The 26,273-nt window shown below is 35.6% G+C and overlaps 1 protein-coding gene across 1 annotated transcript in view; it reads right to left on the bottom strand.

Moving 5' to 3' along the window:
- The window catches only part of LOC150081711 (regulator of telomere elongation helicase 1 homolog), a 281,392-nt gene that overhangs the window by 237,830 nt on the left and 17,289 nt on the right, over positions 1 to 26,273 (bottom strand). The window contains exons 2-3 of the mRNA XM_090380292.1: positions 17,439 to 17,658; positions 13,292 to 13,376 (exon numbers count right to left, since the gene is read on the bottom strand). Coding sequence (XP_090236418.1) covers positions 13,292 to 13,376; positions 17,439 to 17,658 — 305 coding nt within the window. The remainder of the gene's footprint in view (positions 1 to 13,291; positions 13,377 to 17,438; positions 17,659 to 26,273) is intronic.

Here is a 26,273-nt window from a genome sequence, read left to right as displayed (position 1 = left end):
TCATTCCTGTGATCACGACATACGGTCGATAAGTGCTGTCAGCTTCAGGAATGAAAATTGTCAGCTTCAGGAAGGAAAATCATTTTGCAATTTTTTCGTTAATTGCGTTAAATTAATTTTTAATTGTGTTAAATTGAGTTTTATTGTGTTAAATTGATTTTTAATTTTTTTTTTAAATTTTTTTATTACTGTGATGTAAGTTTTTCAATTTTTTCGTTTTAATTTCTGGAGAGTATCATACGGAAGTGTTCTACGTACTATATTGAGGTAAACTTCTCTTATTACTTTACAAATATCAATAATGAATAAATTCTGAACTAATGAAATGATTTCATCAAAAATAACTTTTTCGAAGGCTCTATCTTTTTTCTGACTTGTTCACTAGATTCTATCTTGTCATTTTTTTTTTATGCAATAATATCCACTATGTATCACTTGATCCAATTTCATTAACTTGTGGATCCAAATCCAAACATGATTTCTGGACCTGGTTTCTAGAGATATTCTTCAATTTTGGCTTGTATAAATCCACAATAAATGACTGGACTGACATGTGTGCACTTCTCTTCTGATTTTCAGAGCTATTTTCATGCTGGCACTTACTATTAACTGTGTTTACTATTATTTGAAACAAAAATGACAGATGATGGCTGCATGTACTTTTAGATTGAAAGACAATTCACCCATTATCACACATCGTTACAACAACTTTGAAAACATGAATATATATAATATAACAGATAAAATAATTAAAATATTTGGATGGTTTATGGACCTGGGGAACTGCTAGTAATAGCAGAAATACCCAGAAACCATAATGAAATGTATATAAGTATATTAGAGTACGAGTGGGGAATGCTGACCTGGCAGATGTAGTTACCACGTAAAAATTAAATAAGTGCCTGAAAAATAAAAGCAGATTAAACAAAATAAAATACTATATGTACATTTTATGTCAAGTATTTAATAGTACTTAATGCTATAGATCCTAAGATTTTAACTTCTTCTTCAAGGCTCAGCAGTCAAAACCAAAGGAAACACAACAAGAAATAAGGTCTATGTTTCTGATATGAAATATATGTAGAAAATGGAAAAAGCGAGCTAACGTATATATCATAGCCAACCTGACAGAGACCAAAATGAACAGTAATAAGAAATAAGAAACAAATCAGATCTGATTAAAATTAAAAAGCAAAAAACAAGTTAAAGTTAATTTCGAAAAACATAAATTGAATAAAATAGCAAGCAGCCATAAGTGAATTTAAACAAAAAAGCAAAAACCATGATAAAGTTAATTCCAATAAAAGTTAAAATTAATAAAATTGCAAGCAGCTATAAGTGAATTTAAACAAATCTGATTAAAATTAAAAGTAAGAAGCAAAAAACAAGACAGAGTTAGTTCCAATAAAATACCAAGCAGCCCTAAGTGAATTTAAACAAAGAAAAAGTTATGTATAGACGAAAGGATATAGTCAAAGTAGGACAATTTACTGTGGTGTCAGGCAGGAGTCAGAGATATGGGCTATGGGAAGCAAATGTCAACAAGGCTGTATCAGTGACCAAAGAAGTTAGCAAATCAGTTCCCGGCATATTTATAATGCGTTAACGTACCCCCCCCCCCAAGTACGGGGGAAGAAGGTGTAAATAAGTCAATGTAAATATAACTCAAGTGATAGGGGAATCGGTAATTAAACAGATGATGCATATTGACCAGCATAGGGGAGAAATCTATGATTTATAAAATAGCATTAAAAGAGGTGTCTAAAAGACTTTGTTGCACACAAAAAAAGTGAGAGACGGCAGAGTAGTACCATCTTGAATATTGCTTTCAGTCAACCTAATCGCTCATGAAAAATAAGTAAAATAGAATCTAAGAACAGTAAAAATAAATTGAAAGAAGGGGAATACAGTAGTGTTCAGGCAGTCTGGGATTGCGAACCCGTACCTATAGTAGGTCCCTGGACGTATGTCTGGGCATATACCCCATGCATTTAAGTCAGTATTGGTATTGTAATAAAACAAATATAAGTCTAAGACTATTAGCATTAGTAAAGGCATATGATGCAAGAAAGCAAGCTTATATAGTATCAGCCAAAAAAAAACCCTTATTTCACCCATCCACTCACTCCAAATGTTTGTCAAGTTCTGCCTTGAATCTATTTAAGCTATCAACTTCTACAACGCCAGATAGAAGTTTGTTCCAGCAATCAACCACCCGCTGGCTAAAGGCAAACTTCCACACATCTATCCTAAAACTGTCTTTCCTCAATTTGAATTTATGCCCTCTCAGGCGATTATTCTGAGCAAGAGGAAGAATCCCATCCCATCAGTATTGAGCATGCTCAAACCATTCAAGGCTTTATCACACCTCAATCAGATTACCTCGCAGGTGCCTAGTCTCCAGACGTAATTTGCAAAACTGAAGCCTTTCTTCGTAAGAGCAACCCTTTCTTTGTTCCATTCACTAATCTTGTTGCCCTCCTTATCCCTGCTAGAAAAATTCCTGTATATCATTGACAAGACACCATGAGCTACTCTTGCAGACCGTCTGTACTGCTCAGAAAACTTCATATCTGCCTGCACAATTACCCCCAGGTCCTTTTCATTCTCTACCACTGTCAATGTGGTAGTACCACAGAGTTGATACAATACTCTGGGATTACTGCTTCCCATATGTAGTACTTTATATTTGTCAATGTTAAACTTCATTTGCCACCTCTCAGCCCATCTGCTCAACTTTTCTAGATCCTGTTGCAGCAGTGTACTGTCATTAGTGTTATTAACAACCCTTCCAACCTTTGTATCGTCTGCAAACTTGGACATTAAGCTTGATATACCATCATCAATATCATTTATAAATACAGAAAACAACAATGGACCCAACACTGAACCCTGAGGGTCTCCACTAATAACATTAGTCCACGAAGAGCAGTGTCCATTGATTACTACTCTGTCTTCTCCCACTCAACCATCCCTTTATCCATAGCAGCAATTTGCCTCCAATGCCATACTGCTCCAATTTGTGCAGCAGTCTTCCATGTGCAACAGTATCAAAGGCTTTTCTAAGATCCAAATATATGATATCAAAGTTATTCTTTGCATCCAGTTCCTTTGTGATTACATCATAGTATCTAATCAAATTAGTCAGACAACACTTCCCCTTAACAAACCCATGCTGTGTCCGAGCTATAACTGAAGTCTTGTCTAGATGATCTTGCAATGCTTCTTTAACCAGTGCCTCCATTAATTTCCCTGGAACAGAAGTTAAACTAACAGTTCTGTAATTACCTGTGTCTCCCTTTGATCCTCCTTTGTGGATTGGGGTTACATTTGCACATCTCCAGCCCATGGGTACCTCACCTGAGTCTAAGGAAGCTTTCATAATTATGGCTAAGGGTTTGCTTACTTCCTTTGTCGCCTCCTTTAATATAACTGGATAGATTCCATCCAACCCAGGTGCCTTTCTTGTGTTTATCTTCAAAATTTCTCCTCCACTTTACTCTCAGTTATTACAAGATTATCTAGCTTACTAATTTATGCCCTCTCAGGCAATTATTCTGAGGAAGAGGAAGAATCCTATCAGTCACTGACTATTATTTAATCAGATTTGATTTGTTTCCTATTTCTTATTACTGTTCATTTCATTTTGGACTCTGTCGAGTCGGCTATGATATCTATATTAGCTCACTTTTTCTGTTTGCTACATATATTTCATATCAGAAACAGAGATCTTACTTCTTGCTGTATTTCCTTTGGTTTTGGCTGCTGACCCTTGAAGGACTCAAAATCTTAGGATCTATAGCATTAAGTACTATTTATAGTATTTTATTTTATCTGATTTTATTTTTCAGGCACTTATTTAATTTTTTCATGGTAACAGATCAGCATTCCCCACTCGTACTCTACTTATATCTACTTATACATCTACTTTATAATTCGTCCTAAATTTTACTTTTGAGTTGTTTATATCATTTAGATATTAGAGATTGTATTTCTTTTGCATTAATATATATATATATATATATATTATAAGTATAGAACACAAGGTGCCGAAGCTAATAGAAGGAAAGTAAGCAAACAAAAAAAATAAGGTATAAAAAGGGAAAGAATTTGAAGAACCTAAAAGATGTATTAAATTATCTGAAATTAAAGGCTGAATCAAAAAGCCAATTAGAAGTAGAGAAGCTGAAAGGGAAAGTAAATTATATGATTACTATGATGTGGTTACAAAGGAAATGGATGCAAAAAATAATTTTGATATCATATACTTTGATTTCAGGAAAGCTTTTGATACTGTTGAGCATCGAAGACTACTGTACAAATTGGAGCAGAATGGTATTAAGGGTAAGTTGCTACAGTGGATAAAAGAATGGTTGAGTGGGAGAAGACAGAGGGTGGTAATCACCCTCCGTGGACTAATGTTATTAGTGGAGTCCCACAGGGTTCGGTGTTGGGTCCACTGTTGTTTTGTATATTTATCAATGATATTGATAAAGGTATATTAGGCTTAGTATCGAAGTTTGAAGATGATACAAAGGTTGGCAGGGTTGTTAATGACAGTAATGGCAGTGTGTTACTGCAACAGTATCTAGAAAATTTAGGCAGATGGGCTGAGAAGTGGCAACTGAAATTTAACATTGAAAAATGCAAAGTACTGCATATGGGTAGAAGTAACCCCAGAGAAATGTACCAACTGTGTGGTACTACATATAAGATGATAGAAAATGAAAAAGACCTGGGGGTAATTGTGCAGTCAGATATGATGTTTTCTGAGCAATGTAGACAGACTGCTAGGGCAGGTCATGGGAGTGTTGTCAATGATATACAGGAATTTTGTTAGCAGGGAAAAGGTCATGATTGTCTCTCTCTCTGTATAAGGCAATGGTCAGGCCACGCCTTGAGTACTGCACGCAGGTCTGAAGGCCTCATTTTTAGGAAGGATGTAGATTTGCTTGAGAGTGTACAGAGAAGGACAACAAGATTTGTTGAGGGGAATGAAGGGATCCTCTTACCAGGAGAGGCTTAAGTTCTGCAAATTGCAGCAGCTGGAGACTAGGCACTCGTGAGGTGATCTGATTGAGGTGTATAAGACCTTGAATGGGTTGAGCACGCTGAATTCTGATGGGATTCTTCCATTTGTTCAGGTTACGAACCTAAGGGGGCATAAACTGAAATTGAGGAAGGACAGATGTAGAATAGATGTGCAGAAATTTTCCTTTAGCCAGCGGGTGGTTAATTGCTGGAACAAACTTTCATTTGTTGTTGTGGAAGTTGATAGGTTAAATAAATTTAAGGAGAAACTGGACAAATATTTAGAGGAGATTGTTGTGTAATTTTTTTTTTTTTTTTTTTGGCTGATGCTACATAAGCTCATACGCTTGCTTCCTTGCATCACATGCCACTACTACTACTATTAATCAGTAAAGAAAAATAGTGAGCATCAAATTGAGGGTAGGAAGATAATAATAAAATAACTAAGAGAAAGAAAAAATTTGATGCAAATTAAAGATGGTCGGTACATAAATCAGGTTTGTCATCAGGAGACTACACCTGATTATGTGTGTGTATATATACCTTTTAGCCAAATATATTAGTCTTTTCATAATTATTGGTGTAAAATAAAAACTAAAAATCATAAAATATAAAAATAAGAATGAAAATAATAAAGAATTACAACACACTATCTCATATATTAACCTTGTTTATCATATATTAATAGTTTTCATCAGCACACACACACACTCAGGATGATGATGATCCCAATTATGTATTTATATTTTAAATTATATTAAATTTCTTTAATTCAAATTTTAATTTTATTGAAATATTTAAATATTCTATTAATTTAAATTAATAGAAGCAGTTCTTAATAGCCAAGAATTCTATCTGAAATTTTCTTCATCCACCATGCGATTGCTGAAAATAATCTTAGCCTTCCTTCTGCTAAGGAAAGGAAACTTCAGATCAGCAAGTTATGGAAACTTCCTTATTAAATCTTTATTTTTTTAGAGCCTTATGAATAATTCCGTCTATGTTACAATGTTAACTTAATCATGAAAAACTACATATTGTTTGCATTATTTTTTATTTTTTTCATTATTATTACTATTATTTATTTTTTAAAAATGGCTGATCAAGAGGAGATATTTCTGGCTCTAAGTTACATAGAACTATAACAATGGATACAAGGACTGACATAATGAAGAGCTCTAAGAAAGACAAGATATCTACAAGTCAATCAAACCAAGAATACCTCTCATATGTTGGGAGTAACAATGATAAAAAACGAAGCAAGAGTTAAAGATTATGTTAAGAACTCTGCCAATGCAAGCAACAGCGAAAACCAGCAGTAAGTTCATGATTACTGCTGATATCGAAACACTTCTTCACATTTATCTTATCATTGAGTTTGATTCATATTCAGAATCAAGTTCAATGCTGTAAGCCCCTGAATTTAACAAAAATTTAAGAAATGACCAGAAAGAGTTTTTATGAACAAGGGCAATTTCATAAACAAGGGCAAGAGGTAAGTTCTAATGCCATAGGTCTACTTTATTCCTTCAGTAATTTTTTCAACTTATTATTTTTCAATATTTTTTTCAAGTCATTATTGCAGCCATATCAAAATAAGATTTATCTAGTCTTTATAAGTTACATTTATGTTTATTTTTGCCTGGGTATAATATTACAGACCATTTTATAAATATAAATTATCTGGTTGCTGGGACAGGAATATAATCCAAATTTTTACATTGTTCTTGTGTAAAAATGCACTTTGCCTTAAGATGCATAAGTGCAAAGAATGTCTACATACATGCACACACTGAAAGAAAAAGAATATTTATTTTCATATTTGAAACAGAAGTAGCCTATAGGTTTAACAATATTACCTAAGCCTAAAATTGGCAACTTACTTCATAAGTGACACAGATTATTAAAGACGATTTGTTGTAACTATCACAGGCACTCCTATGACAGTTCCCCTAAAGGTGATCCATTAAACAGATAGGCACATTGGTGGCTCTATTTAATTCCAAAGTGAATCTCCCCTGTTTTATTTCAAACCATTACATGTAAAATAATAACAGGTACAGGTGATTTCCTTATGTAATCCTGATTTCACATATTTCTAGGTGGAACCATACTTACAATGTTTCGTATTGTTTCTGGTACTATTTGCAAAGAGCTTTGGTTTTTTACACCAAAGAGCTTTGGTGTAAAAGTTTCTGGTACTATTTGCAAAGAGCTTTGGTGTTAGGTTCACAACAAATCATCTACTATCCCCGAAAATTGCCAATTCACTGATCTACACTGGTGTTCAAAGAAAATGCATCACCCCTTAAAATTGTAACTGTCATCCGAATAACGTATATGGCAATTGCATCAGATAAAATTGACATGCATAGGTGATGACGTAATATTGCATCAGCCATCTCAAAAATATTGGTACAAACATTTAGAGAAGGTAGGTAACATCTAAAGGAATGTGAATCACATAGGAACCCATAACCGGAAACATCACGGCAGAGGCACAAGAAGCAGAAATGACACAAGATAGTAACTAGAGGCAAACATTTATTTGACATAATATTAACAATAGAGTACGAGATCGATGCATTTCATGATGTTACAACAGATGCTCGAAGGTTCCACCATGAGACGCAATGCATGTGTGACACCGACGCACCATGGATTGGCGGACATGGTCGAACACACCTGGAGTTTCTTTGACTAGCAGCAGCGCAGACAAGTCTCGCCACGAGATCCATTTCCGTCTCCACAGGTGATTCATACACTATAGATTTGAGGGCCCCACACAGAAAGAAATCAAGGCTCGATAAATCAGGTGAGCTTGGGGGGCCAGGCAACGGGTCCACCACGGCCAATCCATCAACGCCCAAAACGCCTGTTCAAATGGTCACGAACACACCTTCCATAATGGGCAGGCGCCCTGTCATGTTCAGCAAATGTTGCTTTTTTTTTTTTTTTTTTTGATTTGGTAGTTGTTGGCGCATCGGCTTCTGTGGCCATATTGCACCTCCCAAGGTTTTTGCAGTACTTTGATCCAAGCCCGAGGCGGGAATCGAACCCGCGACCTTTGGGTTGCCGGGCAGGTACTTTACCCGCTCGGCTAGCCCGGTCGGCCAGCAAATGTTGCATCTCACATTTGCTGGAACATCGTCAAGTAACCCTGGTAGAACTTGTTCAAGAAAGATCCGATATTTAGCGAAGTTCGGGATGGTAACAGGTATGGGCCGACTAAGCAGTCACCGACCATACCTGCCCACACATTTATTGCGAAGCGATGTTGTGCTGCATGGGGGCACACGCCGTGTGGGTTGTCGTGAGCCCACACATGAGCATTGTGCTGATGGAATAAGCCTTCCCGAGTGAAATAAACCTCATCCGTGAACAAAACATAGGCTGGAAAATTCAAGTCTTGAACACTCTTGGAGAAACCACTGCGCAAAAGCCACACGTGCAGATGATCTTGGGGGAGCAGTAACTGAATCCTTTGGAGATGAAAGGGGTGTAAGGAATCGTCGTGCCAGACATGCTGTAGACTGCAACGAGACACTCCTAAGGCAGAGGCAACAGCATGTGTGCTGATAGTAGGATTATTCTGGACGGCATTCAACACACTTTCTTCCATAGCGGGAGTTCGCGTCAAACATGGTCTGCCCGCACTACTCCTGTTACTTCTAAATGACCCATAATCGCACAAATTTTGATGCACAAGTGCAAAGAAACGGTGGTCCGGTACATGTCTGTCTGTCTGGGACACATTCTCCATAAATTCATTGAGCGGCTCGTCCATTGCCCTCTGCTAATTCATACACTAGGTGCATGTCTGCCAGCTCACAGTTCGTATATCGATGCATGCTCTTTGTGCAGCGACTACTGCTTGAATGAGTAAACCAGAAATTTTCCCTATCGCGAACTGATAAACAGCGCCGTCTACCGACTTATGGTGACGTTTCTGGTTATGGGTTCCTATGCGATTCACATTCCTTTAGATGTTACCTATCTCCCCTAAATGTTTGTACCAATATTTTTGAGACACCCTGTATAAGCATGCTCTGCAAGAGTTGCAGTCATTCCTTGCTTGTGTCAGGATGGCGAGTTCGGTGCAGTTGACGCCACGAAGAAAGGGTTGTACTATTGCTTTACGTGATTGTATTTCCCATCATATTGCTTACAAAGTGTCTTGTAATCAGTCGACAGTAAACAGGACAGCGTTTTGAAGTTCTTATGCCTTAAAAACCGTAAAGCTTCTTCGTCTGAGTTGAAAAGAGAATGGGAAGAACATACAGGAGTGGTAGCAAGTGCAGTAACAGTCAGAAAATGCCTCTTCAAAAATGGACTTGCAGCCCGTCGTCCTAAGAAGAAGCCCCTCCTCACACAAAAAATGAAAAAGGCCTAATTAATTTGGTATAAGGAGCATGTCAAATTGAGCCCCCGAGCAGTGGAAGGCAATTATTTTCTCAGATGAGAAGAAATTCAACTTGCATGGCTCTGATGGAAAACAAATGATACGTCATAGATGTGGTGAAGAATACTATCCAGACTGTATGGTGTCTACAGTGAAATTCCCTACCAGCCAAATGATATTGGGGTGCATTTCGTATCGTGGAGTATGTCACCTGCAGTTTATAAAAGGTTCCGTAAATGCCAATGGTGAAGAAGATATTCAAAGATGTTAAAACTGTTAACTGACAAATTTGTGCATGCACACACTCATGTAAATGATACTAATACAAATGTTTAACTATGTCACAATTTTGTTTTTCTCAAACTATAGAGAGTGATAAAACAAGACTGAATAAAAAGAGTGATGTTGTTTATGCAGTTATAAGACTATAAAATATTTAAAGGCAAAGGCCTCATGCTACAAGATAGAATGATTAACATGTAGGTTAGTGCAAAAACATCATTTTAACATAGCCATCTACCAAAGTAGTTTAATTAAATTGGCACTGTTTTGGTTATATCTCATATTGTGAATGCCTACGAGTTACCATGATATTGTACTACCTCGAATAAATAACACTTCACCAGTGGAGAAGACTACTGTTATTTATTCTCAGCAGATACCACCACCCAGATGGCACCGTTTCAAAGCTTGTTGGCTTCTCTTCGGTGGGTGGGCTATTGTTTGTTATTTCGTTTTTAGGAGCATTAGCAACTAAGGCCATATTGCTCCGGGAATATGCGGTGGTTATTCCCTGACCTTTCCGCATCCTCCGTATTTGGTGGTGACGGGCTCGAACGCCGGTCTAATCAAGAAGCGTGTGTTACACACTGCTGCTCCTTCCCACCTGGCTACGGAGGCGCCTTCGGTGGGTGGGCAGGTACCCTGGTGTTGCAATAGTGACAACCCAGTTAAGAAGTATAACTTCACAATATGAGAGATGCCTGATGGTGTGCAGTGATATAAGACTATAAAATATTTAAGGGTAATGTCCTCTTCCGTATGTACTCTTCAAAATTTTCTGTAAAATATTTCTCAAAGTGTAGTAGATATCTATTAGTAAAAAATCATTCTTAACAAATTTTTAATACAGGGGTCCTCGTTATTCAAGGATAACTGGTTCCAGAAAATTCCACTTAAAACAAATCCAGTTAAAGAGTGGACCAAATTTTCATAATGTGTACTATGTACTTGTACATAATAAAAAATGGATTGAAGAAACTGTAAAATTAGATAATTATTATATTAGACATTTTTATTATAATATGTTGAACAATGTAAGGTTAAATAAAATTACACCATTTTCCAGTTTTATGACTAAAGAGTGAATCCAGAGTTGTTTGTTTTTTTTGCTGTATTTTTTCAGTTATAATTGTGTCGTAGCCTTTAGTTAAGTCTAACATCACACTTAACATTTGCTGCACAATCATGAAGAGGGTCATTCTCACAAAAGTTTCTCAAGAGCTTCCTTTAATTCTTTAAATTTCAAATATTTATCCTTTGGTGATTCCATCAAGTCATCATTTTTGGCTTCCTCTTCTGTGGGTAGTTGGTCTAATTCTGCTAGCTCCTCGTTTATAAGTGATTTTGCACTTGATTAAAGCAATTGTGCAATATTCCCAACATAAACTTCGTGGAATCCAGCTGCTTTTGCAAGATTTAAAATTTCATTTTGTAACCGGGTCACACTGTATTCTTCATATTCACGAACAGCATCAGGGTATAAATTCTTCCATGAGCTATTCGTTAATCTACACAAAATTTCTTTCCAAACTTCTGCAATCATTTTTATACTGTGCAGAATATTAAAACTTTTCCAAAAACCCTCCATGTCATTTTCATTGCTTGTATCGGTTTCAGAAATTAATCCTTATAACTGTGGAGGACTCGAATAATGAATACTCGGATACCGGGGAAGCCCTGTATTTGCCACGGAAATATCACAAACTATTACATCGTCCGCAATGTCCCTGGTAAATTATGGCACCTCCCCAAGGCGTCACGATGCACAGTTTGTGAATTGCTAATAGAGGATCACATCTGGTGAGCACACCCAGGGTCCTGAGCTAGATATCATTATTCTTCTCTTTCTTGGTGATTCCTTTCTACTTGTGACTCTCTCTCAGGGTAACTCAGGAATTTTTTTTTTGGCTGGTGCAGCATAAGCCTCAGGCTTCCTTGCACCATATAGCTAATAATAATATAGTATAAATGCATACTACAGCATGCACATTTTCATATAAAAGTCAGGGATAGATTCCATAAAGGCTATAACTTACTTACCTCATTTTCAAACTTATTTTTATCATCAATACCTATTATGCTATTATTGGTAAATAACATATTAAAACTCAAAGGTTATTAAATAAAGCTTTACTGAAAGCAAATATGTATGGGCAGTACTATTTCATTTTTTTTGGCTAATTTTTCAATTGGAGGAAGGAGAAGGGAGGAAATATTCTTGTATTGGTCCAGTTTTTTTTTTTTAAGAATGAATGCAAAGTCTGTTGCTTGGCTTGCTTTTTTCTTCTTTACAAATCTGTAACCATTCATCAGACCATCCAATTTACCAGACATGTCAGAGACCATTTTTATCAAATTTAAAACTTCCATTTTTATTTCAATATTTAATGCTTTTCATTTTTTTGAAACATTGTTTTTTCTGCACTCACTGTTTACATTGAATCTGGATATATATATATATAAGAACTACACATACATTTTTACGTACAAAATATATAAATCAAAATATGCAACATGCACTTGTGGACAGTCATAACCTGAAATAGCATTAGTAAGAAAGAGTGTAACTTGGCAGTATAGGTAATTCAAAATGTGCAATTACATGGTTTAAAAGCAATAATGTCAATATTGAAAAATAAGAAGAATCATCCAGTCTAACTGGGAAGGTAAATTCTTTTAGTCAGTTTTGAACATTCAACTCATTACTACTTAAATAAAAATACACTGCTATATATATGATACACATTGTTCAAGCCGAGTTTGTTCATAACAGTAAATACAGTTGTAAGAAGGTAAAAGGTAGAGCTTTTGATCATTCTCATTTTTATTTGGGGAGGAAAAGAAGAAGAAGAATTTGTACTGTTGAGGATTCCTGCTAAGTTAAAGAGGTGTACCTTTTGAAGTTGTTTATGAGTTGGGACAAAACAGAAATTATTTTTCAAAGGTTATTCAAAGATTTCATACTTGGCAAAAGTATGTATTTTTATTTACCTTATAGAAGTAAATATATGTTTTGGTATTAAGAGCATGCATTGCCTAAGGAAAATGGTTTATGTTGTATTAAAAATTTTCAGAAAAACAGCTCTTTTCTTCTGGAGCTTGGTTTTTTTTTTTTTTTTTGGTTTTTTTTTTTATTAGAGCAGCACTATACCTATCCAATATCCAGAAATTTGGATACTGTCACCTTTTTATGTTTTTCTCCCCTGAACATTTTAGCAAAATCACTTTTTTTTTTTTTTTTTTTTTTTACTTTTACAGAAATAATGTTCCAGCATACCCAACAAAGTGTTTATTTATGTAGCAGTGTTGTAAGTCATGTCAAAGTTACAATCACCAGAACCTTTTGTTACTGAAATTCCAAGAGAGTAATGAATCATTCTAAGTAAAAACATTTCAGCACTAAAAACTGGAAACCCACAATTTTTTCCATATTTCCCCCTTTTCCTTCTTTAAATTGGTATTTTGTCAAATAAAAAACCTCTGAGGAAGAAGAAGACTTGTGGGGCACCCTATACATATTTTTTATAAAAAAAAATCAAACTATAAAATTGAAATATGTTATCAAAGTTTCCTTACTATTTGTAACTTGTCCTTTTAAGTTCTTGAATAGCTTGGGAAAGCTGTGAATGTGTCCTAGAACTATATATGATCTTTGGCAACACTAAAATAACATAAGAATAAATTACTCCATACAAAATAATAAAATTTAAATTAATCACTAGATTGTTTTTTCTTTTTTAACTAAAAAGAATTGGAGATTGTTAAAAGTGCAAATTTGCACCCAAAACATTTCCTGTCTTTCATTAAACTCCTCTCACCCTATGCATTCATCTCTGAGAATAACAGAAAATTTACTTTTTTTTAAATATTTATTTCGAAAGGCTTAAAATTATAAACTAGAAAAAACTAATTTCATCTGGTTTATTTTAATAATACAAACTTTAATTTTATCACACATGTACAAATAAAATAAATAACACTTATTTGATGCCTTCCCAAATTTTAAAAAACAGTATTTTCTTATGATATTTAATGATAGATGCAGAGAAATTTTATACTAAAAAGAAACCATTATCTTACATTAACCCATTATGATGAATATGAATTCTTGTTTGTTGTCACAACAACTGATGTTGATAAGATGTTCTGAGGGCAGCAATGTTTCAAATGAGGGGGGAAGATAAAGCTTGGGATACAAACCTAAATAACTTCAAGGGGATGTGTTGAGGCAGTAAACTATAGAAAATTACTTAGTCTCAGCTGTGTCTACAGTGATGTCAGGAGTGTTGTCAATAAAATGGCTGAATTTGAACTCCTGGTTAGAACAACTAATGCTGATATAATAGGACTAATAGAAACGTGGTGCCACCTGGAAATTGGTAATGATGAGTTCCACTACGATATGTATAATTTAGGAAAGACTGAAGGGGTGTAAGGGTCATCACACTTCTTATCAAAAGCAGCCTGAGCACAAAAATAACTTTTGCTAAGTCTGAAGTTAAATCTGCCAGCATAGAATCTGTGGTGTGAGTTAGTTGGAAGAAAAGGAACAATGAGAGTGGGAGTAATCTACAGACTAGAAGATAGTGAAGAATATGAGGAGAGTCTTGACATGCAGATAGAATGGGTAATCAAGCATGAATGTCTTATTATATTATGGGTAACTTTAATCTGCCCCAGACTGATTGGAAAATTGGGAGGGAAAGTCACCATAGGAAAAAAAAAACTTGAAATAAACTAGATGATTATTATTTGTACCAGCATGTTAGAGAAAGTACTAGGGGTGAGAATATTCTTGAACTCATAATTACTAATGAATCAGATCACATCACAGGGCTTAAAGTACATTAACCATTGTCAGGAAGTGATCATGCAATTATCAGTTGGAAGAAAAAAGATGTTGCAGTAGTTAAAGGTAAAGGCATGGGTTTTAGCTTCAGAAGAGGGGACTTTGACAGTTTAAGGTGCTATATGACATCTGTGAATTGGGTAGATTGCAGAACATTTGAATTATGGAATACTTTTAAAGCAAAAATCAGAACCCATGAACATACCTTCAAAAAAATATTGCACAGGAGGATTGCAAAATGGATGACTGCAGAGCTGACTGTTCAAACAGAGCCGAAAAAGATAACATGGGACAGTCACAGAGCAATGAAAAGTACTGAATCCTACAACAGGCACAAGTTGATCTGTAATGTGTGAAGTGTTTTTTGGCCTTTAAGAAAATTTTTGACTTTTGTTTTCTTTTCATTTTTTTTAACTGAAATTCTGTTGTTTTTGTGGTAGTTGTTGATTCTAGGATTTCTTTTTGCCTAAAATTGGTGCTATTCTACTCTCATAGGAACTTAACTTATATATGAATAGCCAACTTTATATTCTTTGATTCTTTTTAAAGTTTTTAAAACTAATGTACAAGTTAGTGCATTTGCATCATTTCTACATAGCCAACTACATAAGTAGTTATAAATTGGCATCATTAAGTTTTTAAAACTATATTTTAAGTGAGGTGACGTTAACTGAGTAATTTTGGTAGGTTGCATACATAATATAATTTGGTAGGTTGCATACATAATAGTGTAATTTACTTGGCACATGTTCTTAAACAAAACATTAATACTGTCTTCAGATTTAGAACGATTAATACTGACTTCAGATTTAGAACAAAATATTTCTAATATTTTGTTTGGAAATTTAATGTTTTTATTTCATCTTAATAAACCAAAAAACATTTTCTGGATAAAATGCTTGTTGAAGCATTCAATATTTCAATTGAATGCTTCAATTGAAATATTAAACATGTATATTTCAATTGAAGAATTCAAATGAATGAACAAAATGAATTTGAAAGAAGAAGAGAATCTGAATGAGGTATGAAATGAGTTTGAATGTCAAATGACTGAATTTGAATGAGTATCCCTTGTCATAGCAATCTTACTGATGCTTATTCAAATGAACCAAACTAGAATACAGAGCCATTTCATTTGTAATAATTGCTATAGTTATAACCCTGAATAGATTCTAAGGCTAAAAATATTCTTTTTGTTTTTACATATTTATCTTTGTTCTGCATTTTGTAAAGCTTGTAAATAAATAATTTTCAACTGAAAATTAAAAAAATAATAATAATAAAATAAGACACAGAAACTAAGATCACACAATCAGACAAAAAGAAGACAAGTTCAGTTAAGGAACAAAGCAACAGCAATTAAGGCACTCCAAAGCTGCCTTAGTTGCTGGCTCCTTTGTCTTTTCATTTTTTTGGATGTTACACTAGCCAAGAAACAAAATGAGAACAGCTGTGGCACCTATCAGACAGATACCACTCAAGCAGTGTGCATTTTAGTTCAACAGAAAAACAACTTGGTAAATTTTAAGAAAATGTTCCTTATTATAATCATTGGTTTCTCTGGTTTATTTTTGTTATTCAATGTTTTTTAAATCAGAGTTTGATAAATCCTAATTAATAGATCACTGTTTTCAATTTAGTAAAAAAGCTAAAAATTAATTTTTTATAAAACAGAAAAAAAGGTGTCTAAGACACACATCACACAAGCATCTTTGTTAAATTCAGCACACAAGTGATGGAAAGTTAAGTGAAATTGTTTCAATCTGTTTTTCCTTTTTGTACTTCTTTATAGATAGTAGCAAACGTCCTCCAAATAGTCATCCACTTTCACAGGAAGGCATACAGTCCTCCCTATTGCAGCACAAAATAATGAATGACAACGGCGGCCTATTACTACGTGGTGCTCAATCTCTTCTTTTAACTCTGAATAGCTTGTAATTAGAAACCATACATCTCACTAAACTCTCTCTCTCTCTCTCACTCACTCACTCACTCACTCACTACAGTTTTTAGGCCTTATCATAACAAGAACATTATCAACGATAAGTGCTGACAAATTTCTAAAGGAATCCCACATGCTTTCAAGTTGGTCAGAGGTTTCTAAAAACTGTACCCTATAAAGTCATCTTCCACTCTGGCACTGAGAGCAAACTGCTTGCAATATGATGATTTGATATTTTGATTATTGTAATCTGTAACAAATGAAAATAGTACATTTTTCAATGACATCACTACATGCTCATTATTTTTCTGTCCAATTTCACTAATGATGCCTGCTGTTTTGTTCCTCAACATCCATATTTTTGCACTATTTCAATACAAAAAAAAAAAAAAAAAAAAACATTACTGAATAATGTGCTTCCATGTTCAACAAGCTATGTTCTACGATAATGCAAATAATCAGTCACTGAATATGAACTATTATCTTCACTTTGAATTGCTACATCTATTTTCACATTTGTTTCTACATAGTGCACATTGTTCTTATGCTTATTATTTGTAGTTGTCTGATTTTTCGGTTAACAGTTTTGTGCCACTTAAAACTAAAAAATTACAACTACTATCCATGATTTAAAAATGGGATGGTAATTTCGTGTGAATTATGCCAAACCCTTTTGACACAAAGTTTGAAAATATAGCAAATCAAAAGGACCAATGCAAATGAAAAGATATGGTACCCCATCTGTTCTTTACTTCTCAATTATACTTACTGCTATTCCATACGTAAAGTAAAGAAACTGTAATTAATTGTCAATTTTAACCTGTATAGTAGTTTGTTTAGTTAAATAAATATTAGCAAGAAATGCAATTAGAAACAAATTTTACTGTTTAATTAATAACAATGAATTAAAACAACTGGGATTTTATACTTACAAAAGTTTGATGAATTATTTCCTACAGTTTTCTCGATTCTGCTATATATATCAGCAATAAAACCCTGACTACTGTTATTACTATTTTCATTATTCAGACATCCAGCAACTAGAGAAGCTTGCTGTTGAGCTCTGCGAGTTTCCAACCATCCCAAAGTAGAACACAATAAAGATAAAGTCTTTCCTGTTCCAGTTGGACTCTCGAGAATCCCATTAACACCCTTGATAATTAAATGAATTTAAAGGAAGAAATTTATATACAGTGCAAACTAAAAATAAAAAAAAAATTAAAAAAACTTTAATTTTCATTAAATGTAGTAGTCACATGAGTTCCGTGGAACTCAGGTTGAAAACTAATAAACACCAAAGCAGCTCAAAAGCGGCAACACATATCTCATTACAAGAGCACTTGACCTGAATTGGGCAATTCTGTAAAATAAGTCCATTAACTTCATTGTTTATATGGTTGGATTGAAGTACATATTGTGTCATAAGTAAATTCTGTGCAAAAGTTTTTACTGTAGCATAATTTAAAAAGGGCATTTTGAATGCAAATATTAGACTATTAAACAGTTCCTGGTAATAAAGAAACTGTTTAAGTTTGAAAACAGCATGTACTCTTAATGCACATACTAAAAGTTATTTGAGAAAACAACATGTACTCTTAATGTACATAATAAAAGGTATCTGACATTTCAGAATATCTGTGCACCTTTGCCTGATATGAAATTAAACTTCAAATACTTTCAAAAGCTTACAAGTTATATGATAACTACAACTCCACTTAAAAAGAACATGGCAGCTAAAGGCCTGCTTACAAAGTTCTTTGTAAGCTCCAGAAGTCACATACAGAAGATACCCAAAGCTGTACTAAAACATAAGATGCTTTCCAATACGGTTTTCAGTTTGGGTTCTTTCTTTTTTTTTTTTTTCCTATTAGCAACTTACTCAAATGGCATGTTTATGCATACTTGCAAAAACATGCGATAAGGTCCACAGGAAGAAGTTGAAATATACATCCAAATATACTACATTTTTTAACAGTGGGGAATATTGACTGGAATTTGTGGGGTGATCACTCACACACTAGCAAAGCTTTTGTGGATTTATTAGATGATTCTTTTCTACAGCAGTATGTTTGGGAGGCACCTAGGGGGTAATACTCTTGATCTGATCATCAGTGGTGATTCTTCATGCATTAACAGTCTGCAGATAAAGGAACCACTAGGTGGCAGTAATAAGAGTGTGCTGAAGTGGGATTTACTCAAAGAGGTAACTACCATCAGGAGTAAACGGAAGGGTTTTTTCTTTTGTAAAGGTAACTACAGTGGTCTGAGACAGTCTTTGTGTGTGCAAGGTGCAGATAATGTGAAATTAGGCACCAACTCAGCATTCTGATGGGTGTCTATGAGAGCTTAAATAATCAGGTGGATGCCCTTGAAGGAATTAAAATGAGATGCCCATCAAGTTCTCTGCTGCCCAACTCAACACCAGAGCACACTCTTATGGACCAGCAACACAGCGGCAACCTTCAGGGCAGAATGTGCTGGTCCCACAGGAGCTAGTTATTGTTGGTGACTCAATTGTCAGGGGAAACGAGAAATATATTGTGCAAAAAGGATAGATGGAATATGTATCCTTTTTGCACAATATATTTGCATATCCTTTTTGCACAAAAGTTGATGGTGTTCTAGAGCAGATATCATCTTTTAAAGGCACAAAAGGTGATATTGTTTTACACAATGGCACTAACGACATTAAGTGTTGGAGATCTGCAGATTTACTTGACAAGTACAGGTCGATGTTGAAAAAAACTCGAGAATTATATTTAAATTTGAAAGTGTCTGCAATCCTGCCCAGACATGATAGGAGGGAGTATATGATGAGAACCTTGTCAATCAATTCGGCCCTGGAGAGATTGCACAAGGCTCATGGAGTAGAATTTTTTTAAGCATGGTCTGTACTTGTTAACAGGAGAGATTTCTTCCATAGGAATGGGATATACTTAAATAGAAAGGGTGCAAGAATATTTGCTGATGCTATCGAGGCAATGTTAGGTTAGGTGGGTTGGAAAACTGGGAGGGGGATTCACAGACTAATAGATTGACAGTAGCCACAGGCATCGATGGAAATAATTCTTGCACTGCTTCTATTAGAATGGGCAGTAGCTCGGAAAGGAAGTTGCTGGTGATTACAGGAATTGCTGAGAGTCATGAACAAATAAATAAGTGGTCTGAGTTAGAGTAACTAAGAGTAAGAACAAGTGCACGTATACTTGCATGTACACCAATGATAGGAGTATAGTAAACAAATCTGATGAATACAAGGGATACAGCATTGGAATTTTGGGAGTACAATATGTACAGAAAGGATAGACAGGATAGGAAAGGGGGGGGGGTTATGCTGTTAGTTAAGAAACACACAAAATCTAAAGAAATACATCCAGTTGACATAGATGAACAGTGAGATATGGTGAGTCAGTTTGGTGTGATATAAGCAGAGGGAAAGCATAAATAAGGGTAGGAATTTGTTATAGGCTAAATGACTCTGATCAGCACAATAAATAATTTTACATAATACAGAGGGCCAGTAAATCAGAGTGACTTATAATGGGGGATTTTAACTTCCCAGATATATATACTGGAACTTGTGAGTTGGTCACTCGCACACTAGCAAGACTTTTGTGGATTTACTGGATGACTGTTTTCTACAGCAGCATGTTAGAGAAGCAACCAGAGGAAGTAACACTCTTGATCTGATTATCAGCAGTGATTATTCATGCATTAAGAATTTACAGATAAAGGAACCACTAGGTAGCAGTGATCACAGTGTACTGATGTGGGATTTACTTAAAGATGTAACTACCAGGGATAAAGGGAAGGATTTTCGTTTTCGTAAAGGCAACTACAATGGTCTCAGAGATTTTTTAGGTTCTATACAGTGGGACCAACTGATGATGTTACCAACAGCAAATTTTAAATGGGAAGCATTCAAGGAAGTAATCTTCGAAGCTACTAAGATTTTTGTTCCAACTAAGAAATACTGCTCTAATTTCAGGCCCAAATGGATGTCAGAAGAACTAATGAGACTCGTGGCAGGGAAGAAAAATGAATGGAATGCAAATAAATTGTCAGGCGACACAGAAGACTATGATAGATACAAGCTAGTATGTAATCAAGTCAGAAAGGAGGTTAGGCACGGAAAGGCAGATTAAGAAAAATCTTTGGCAAAGGATGCAATGAAAAACAGCAAAGACTTCCTTACTTATATAAACTCTAAAAGCAAGGAAATGAATCAGATTGGTCCACTTGATATCAATGGTTTGACTGTAGATGATCAGTCTCAGATTGCTGCCGAACTAAATGAGTATTTTGCATCTACATTCACACATGAGGAGTTATTCAAGGAGAGTTTATCAAACTCTCCTCCTTGAATTTGAAACAGAATTTCGCCTCCACTAAAAATTTCTCAATCTCATTAAATGTTAAGTTTTGTTTAGTAAATGTTATTGTGTATTATACTTAATCAAATTTTCGAATATTTACAATTTTAAGTGTATAATTATATTTATTTATTCATCTTAATATTGAATTTTCTAAAGTGAGCATTTAAAATCAAAAGTAAAGTATTTTTTTAAAAAACAAAAGTTTTTTAAAAAATACTTTACTTTTGCTTTTAAATGCTCACTTTTAAAAAAAAATTAAAAATTAAAAAATATATTTTTTTAAATTAAAAAAACAAAACAAAAGTAAGTCATATTTTTTATAATTTTAATAAGATCTAAAAAATAAATCACTAACATAGTGATTACAGTTACCATATAAATTACAGTTGGTGCATATGTTAAAGGAAGATGACAAAGGAGCGTTTCCAATTTTGTTGTGAACTGCAAGGACTGATGACTTCTTTAATCGTGTAGTGTTTAGCGATGAGGCTGCATTTCACACCAATGGGAAGGTCAACTGACACAATTGTCAAATCTGGGGCACCCAGAAACCTGAAGAGATAATTAAATATGAGCGTGATTCGCCGAAGGTGAATGTTTTCTGCACCTTGTCACGCCGAAAACTGTACGGACCTTTCTTATTTGCCAAGGGCACTGTAACTGGGCTATCCTACCTCGATATGCTTCAGCAATGGTTGATGCCTCAAGTTCAGGAAGATTGTGATGACTTTATTTACCAGCAAGACAGGGCCCCTCCCCACTTTCACAATGACGTTCGGATCTACCTTGACACCGAGCTACACAAGCGCTGGATCCGACGTGCTGGAGAAAGGGATGAATGTTTCTTGAAATGGCCGCCAAGATCACCGGTCTTAACTTCGTGTGATTTCTTCTTGTGGGGCTACACAAAGGATTGTGTTTATGTACCGCCTTTGCCATATGACGTCAAGGAACTAAAGCAGAGAATTGAAGAAGCTACCACCACAGTCACACAGGATATGCCGGACAGGGTATGTCAAGAGTTTGATTACTGTGTGGACATTTGTTGTGTCACATGTGGTTCCCACATTGAATCGTTGTGAAGTGATGTAAAAAAAAACTTTGACATTTTCTCTTTCACAAGGTATGCATATGACACTGATATCTATCCTAGTCTTTGTGCAATAAATCACTGGAAGTGTTCCCACCATTTATAAACACCCTGTATATCCTGAAAATAAAAAACAGTGCCATGAAAATAGAAACTTTCTTTTACATGTAATAAGATATGGAAAATGTAACACGCTAATTTTTCTCAAATCACTCCGGTGTGGCCCATGAAACAAATCTAACTTTGGTTATGGCTAGATAATGGATATAAATCAGTGGTATCCAACCCTCTCCCATACAGTTATGGGAGAGAGTTGGACACCACTGATTTATATCCATTCCATGCATTTTTCTTCTCTGCCACAAGTCTCATCAGTTCATCCGACATCCATTTAGATCTAAGCATTCAACAGCTCCTACTATTACTCCCCTGAATGGTTCCCCATTTAGAATGTGCTTTTAATAACATCATCAATTGTATGGAATTATTGAAACTATTTGAGACCACTTTATATTGATATGGAATAGTGTAATGTATATCTCAAACTTGATAGCGTAAAGTATAACGTAAAACTAGATGGCGTAAGGTATAACATAAGACTAGATAGTGTAACACATTGCTCTGTATTAGGAATCTGTTAGCTTAGTATAGTATTTGCAATTAATCAATTAAATTTATAAATCTTATTAGTTATTATTGTTAATTAAATTGTATTTAAACAGAAATCATCTCCAGACTAGACCAGCAAAGCAACTTGCACAAAGTAGCAAAAGTGCTGTGGTTTGGGAGAGAACTGAAGGGGGGGGGGGGCGATTCTACAATGCATCAGTCTAAAAAAAAGTGCGCAAAATGTGACATGTTTACGGACCGTCTTGAACAGTGAATGATCTAGCCATCAAGGATGTCCTTGTGCATGCTAGGTGCAAAGAATGTGAAGAAATTAGGTACCAACTCAGCATTCTGATGGATGTCTATGAGAGTTTGAAGAGTCAGTTAGATGCCCTCGAAGGAATTAAAATGGGGGGGGGGGAAACAAGCTCTCTGCTGCTAAACTCATTGCACGAGCTCATTCTTGTGCACCAGGCTTTGTTGTTGTTGTTATGGGAGTTTAATGGCACATAAGCTACTATGGCTATAATGCGCCTTGTGCACCAGGCAACACAGCGGCAATCTTCAGGGCACAATGTGCTGGTCCCACAGGAACTAGTTATTATTGGTGACTTTATTGTCAGAGAAATGTGAAACATATTGTGCAAAAAAAAGGATAGGTGGAATAGGACCAGGGTATGTCTTCCAGAGGCAAAAGTTGATGACGTTCTAGAACAGATATCATCTTTTAAGGCCACAAAAGGTGATATCGTTGTACACGTTGGCACTAATGACATTAAGTGTTGGAGATTTGCAGATTTACTTGACAAGTACAGGTCATTGAAAAAAAGTCTAGAGTTATGGTTAAATTTGAAAGCGTCTGCAATCCTGCCCAGACATGATAGGAGGGAGTATATGATGAGAGCCTTGTCAATCAATTCAGTCCTGGAGAGATTGCAAAAGGCGCATGGGGTAGAATTTTTTTCAGCGTGGTCTGTGCTTGTTAACAGGAGAGATTGCTTCCATAGGGATGGGATACATTTAAATAGAAAGGGTGCAAGAATGGAATGAGCAGCAGCCCGGAAAGGAAGTTGCTGGTGATTTCAGGAATTGCTGGAAGTCATGAAACAAGTAAATAAATAGGCTGAGTTAGAGTAACTAAGAGTAAGAACAGGTGCATGTATACTTGCATGTACACCAATGCTAGGACTATAGTAAATAAATTTGATGAATTTGAAGTGTTGGTCAAGACATCAAATGGATATTGTTGGGATATCAGAGACGCAGTGTCATAGGTATAAGGAATGCATAATTGGAATTTGGGGAGTACAATGTGTACAGAAAGGATCGACAAGGTAGAAAGGGAGGAGGGATTATGCTTGTAGTTAAGAAACACATTAAATCTAAGGAAGTGCGTCTAGTTGACATAGATGGACAGTGCAATGTTTTGGTGTGACATATGTACTGGGAAAGCAATAATGAGAGGAGAAGTTTGTTATAGGCCTATAACACAGAAATACAGAGTGGGCCAGTAAATCAGTGTATCTTATATTGGGGGATTTTAACTTCCCAGATATTGATTGGACTTGTGGGTTGGTCACTTGCACACTAGCAAGGCTTTTGTGGATTTACTGGATGATTGTTTTCTACAGTAGCATGCTAGAGAGGCAACCAGAGGGAGTAACACTCTTGATCTGAATATCAGCAGTGATTATTCATGCATTAAGAATTTAGAGAAAAAGGAACCACTAGGTGGCAGTGATCACAGTGTACCGATGTGGCATTTACTGAGAGATATAACTACCATCAGGGCTAAAGGGAAGGGTTTTTGCTTTCGTAAAGGTGACTACAGTGGTCTCAGAGATTTTTTAAATTCTATACTGTTGGACCAACTGATGATGTTACCAACAACAAATTCTAAATAGGAAGCATTCAAGGAAGTAATCTTCAAAGCTACTTTGCTTTTTGTTCCAACTAAGAAATACTTTTCTAGTTTTAGGCCCAAATGGATGTCGGATGAACTAATGAACAGATGAACTTGAAGTAATGAGACTTGTGGCATAGAAGAAAAATGCATGGGATGCATATAAATTATCAGGCGACACAGAAGCCTGTGGTATATATAAGCTAGTCTGTAATCAAGTCACAAAGGAGGTTAGGCAAGCGAAGGCAGATTATAAGAAATCGAGAAATCTTGGATGCAAAGAAAAACAGCAGACTTCTTTACTAATATAAACTCTAAAAGGGGACGAATCAGATTGGTTCACTTGATATCAATGGTTTGACTGTAGATGATCATTCAAAGATGGCTGCCAAAAAAAAAAAGTTAGTAGTGGTAGATGACTCTCATCAGCTGGCGTAGTACCACCACTTTGCTTATTGGAGGCTTGAAGTGGTGAAACCCATGTTTAGTCTCTAGAGCAAAGTTTCCGGCACCCCCCTCCCCCCATACTTCTCCTTCAACCCATGCACGGTACTAAGTACTATGGATTTTGATATATTTCGTGTTTGGGGTTTTCATAAAAAAAAAAAAAACTAATGAGTGTTTCACATCTACGTATCTATCCGGGTATAATAAAGGAAGTGGCATAGGAAGTAAGCAAACCCTTAACCATAATTATGAGAGCATCCTTGGACTCAGAGGAAGTCCCCATTGACTGGAGATGTGCAAATATATCTGCAGTCCACAAAGGGAATCAAAGGGTGACATGAGTAATAAACAGTCCTGTTAGTTTGACTTCTGTTCCAGGGAAAATAATGGAGTCACTGGTTAAAGCAGCATTGAAGGATCATCTAGACAAGATAGCAGTGATAATTCAGACATAGCATGCATTTGTTAAGGGGAATTTTGTGTGAACAATTTGATTGGATATTATGATGTGGTCACAAAGGAACTGAATGCCAAAAATAATTTTGATATCATACACTTGGATTTCAGCAAAGCTTTTGATACTGTTATACATTAGCATTAGTAGAGACACATGATGCAAGAATGCAAGCTTATACAGCAACAGCCAAAAAAAAAATTTTTAAAAATTCCCATTTCACTGATCCATTCATTCCAGATGTTTGTCTAGTGCTGCCTTGAATTTATTAAAGATATCAACTTCCACAACAATAGATGAAAGTTTGTTCCAGCAATCAACTGCCCACTGGCTAATGGAAAACTTCTGCACATCTAGTCTCCAACTGTCTCTCCTCAGTTTGAATCTATGCCCCCTCAGGTTTGTAATCTGAGCAAGAGGAAGAATTCCCTCAGCATTAAGCCTGCTCAATCCATTCAAGGCCTTGTACACCTCAATCAGATTGCCTGGCAGGTGCCGCCTCGTCTTCAGAAGCTGCAATTTGCAGAACTTACACCTTTCTTCATAAGAGCATCCCTTAGTTCCCTTCACCAGTCTTGTTGCCCTTCTCTGTACTCGTTCTACATCCTTCCAAAAATGAGTCTTCTAGACCTGTATGCAGTACTGAAGGTGTGACCTGACCATTGCCTTATACAAGGGTATAATCACCTCCTTATCCCTGCTCGCAAAATTCCTGTATATCATTGACAAGACCCCATGACCTACTCTGGCAGCCTGTCTACACTGTCAGCAATCTTCATATCTGGCAGCACAATTACCCCAAGGTCTCTTTCATTCTCCACTACTCCGAGTGTAACACCATATAGTTGTTACATTTCTCTGGGGGTTACTGCTGCCTGTATGCAGTAC

The sequence above is a fragment of the Mastigoproctus giganteus genome, chromosome 8, assembly GCF_048544385.1.
Source record: "Mastigoproctus giganteus isolate SK-2022 chromosome 8, ASM4854438v1, whole genome shotgun sequence".
Taxonomy (NCBI): domain Eukaryota; kingdom Metazoa; phylum Arthropoda; class Arachnida; order Uropygi; family Thelyphonidae; genus Mastigoproctus; species Mastigoproctus giganteus.
The sequence above is the reverse complement of the archived record's forward strand: the minus strand, read 5'-3'. Positions and strand labels throughout refer to the sequence as shown.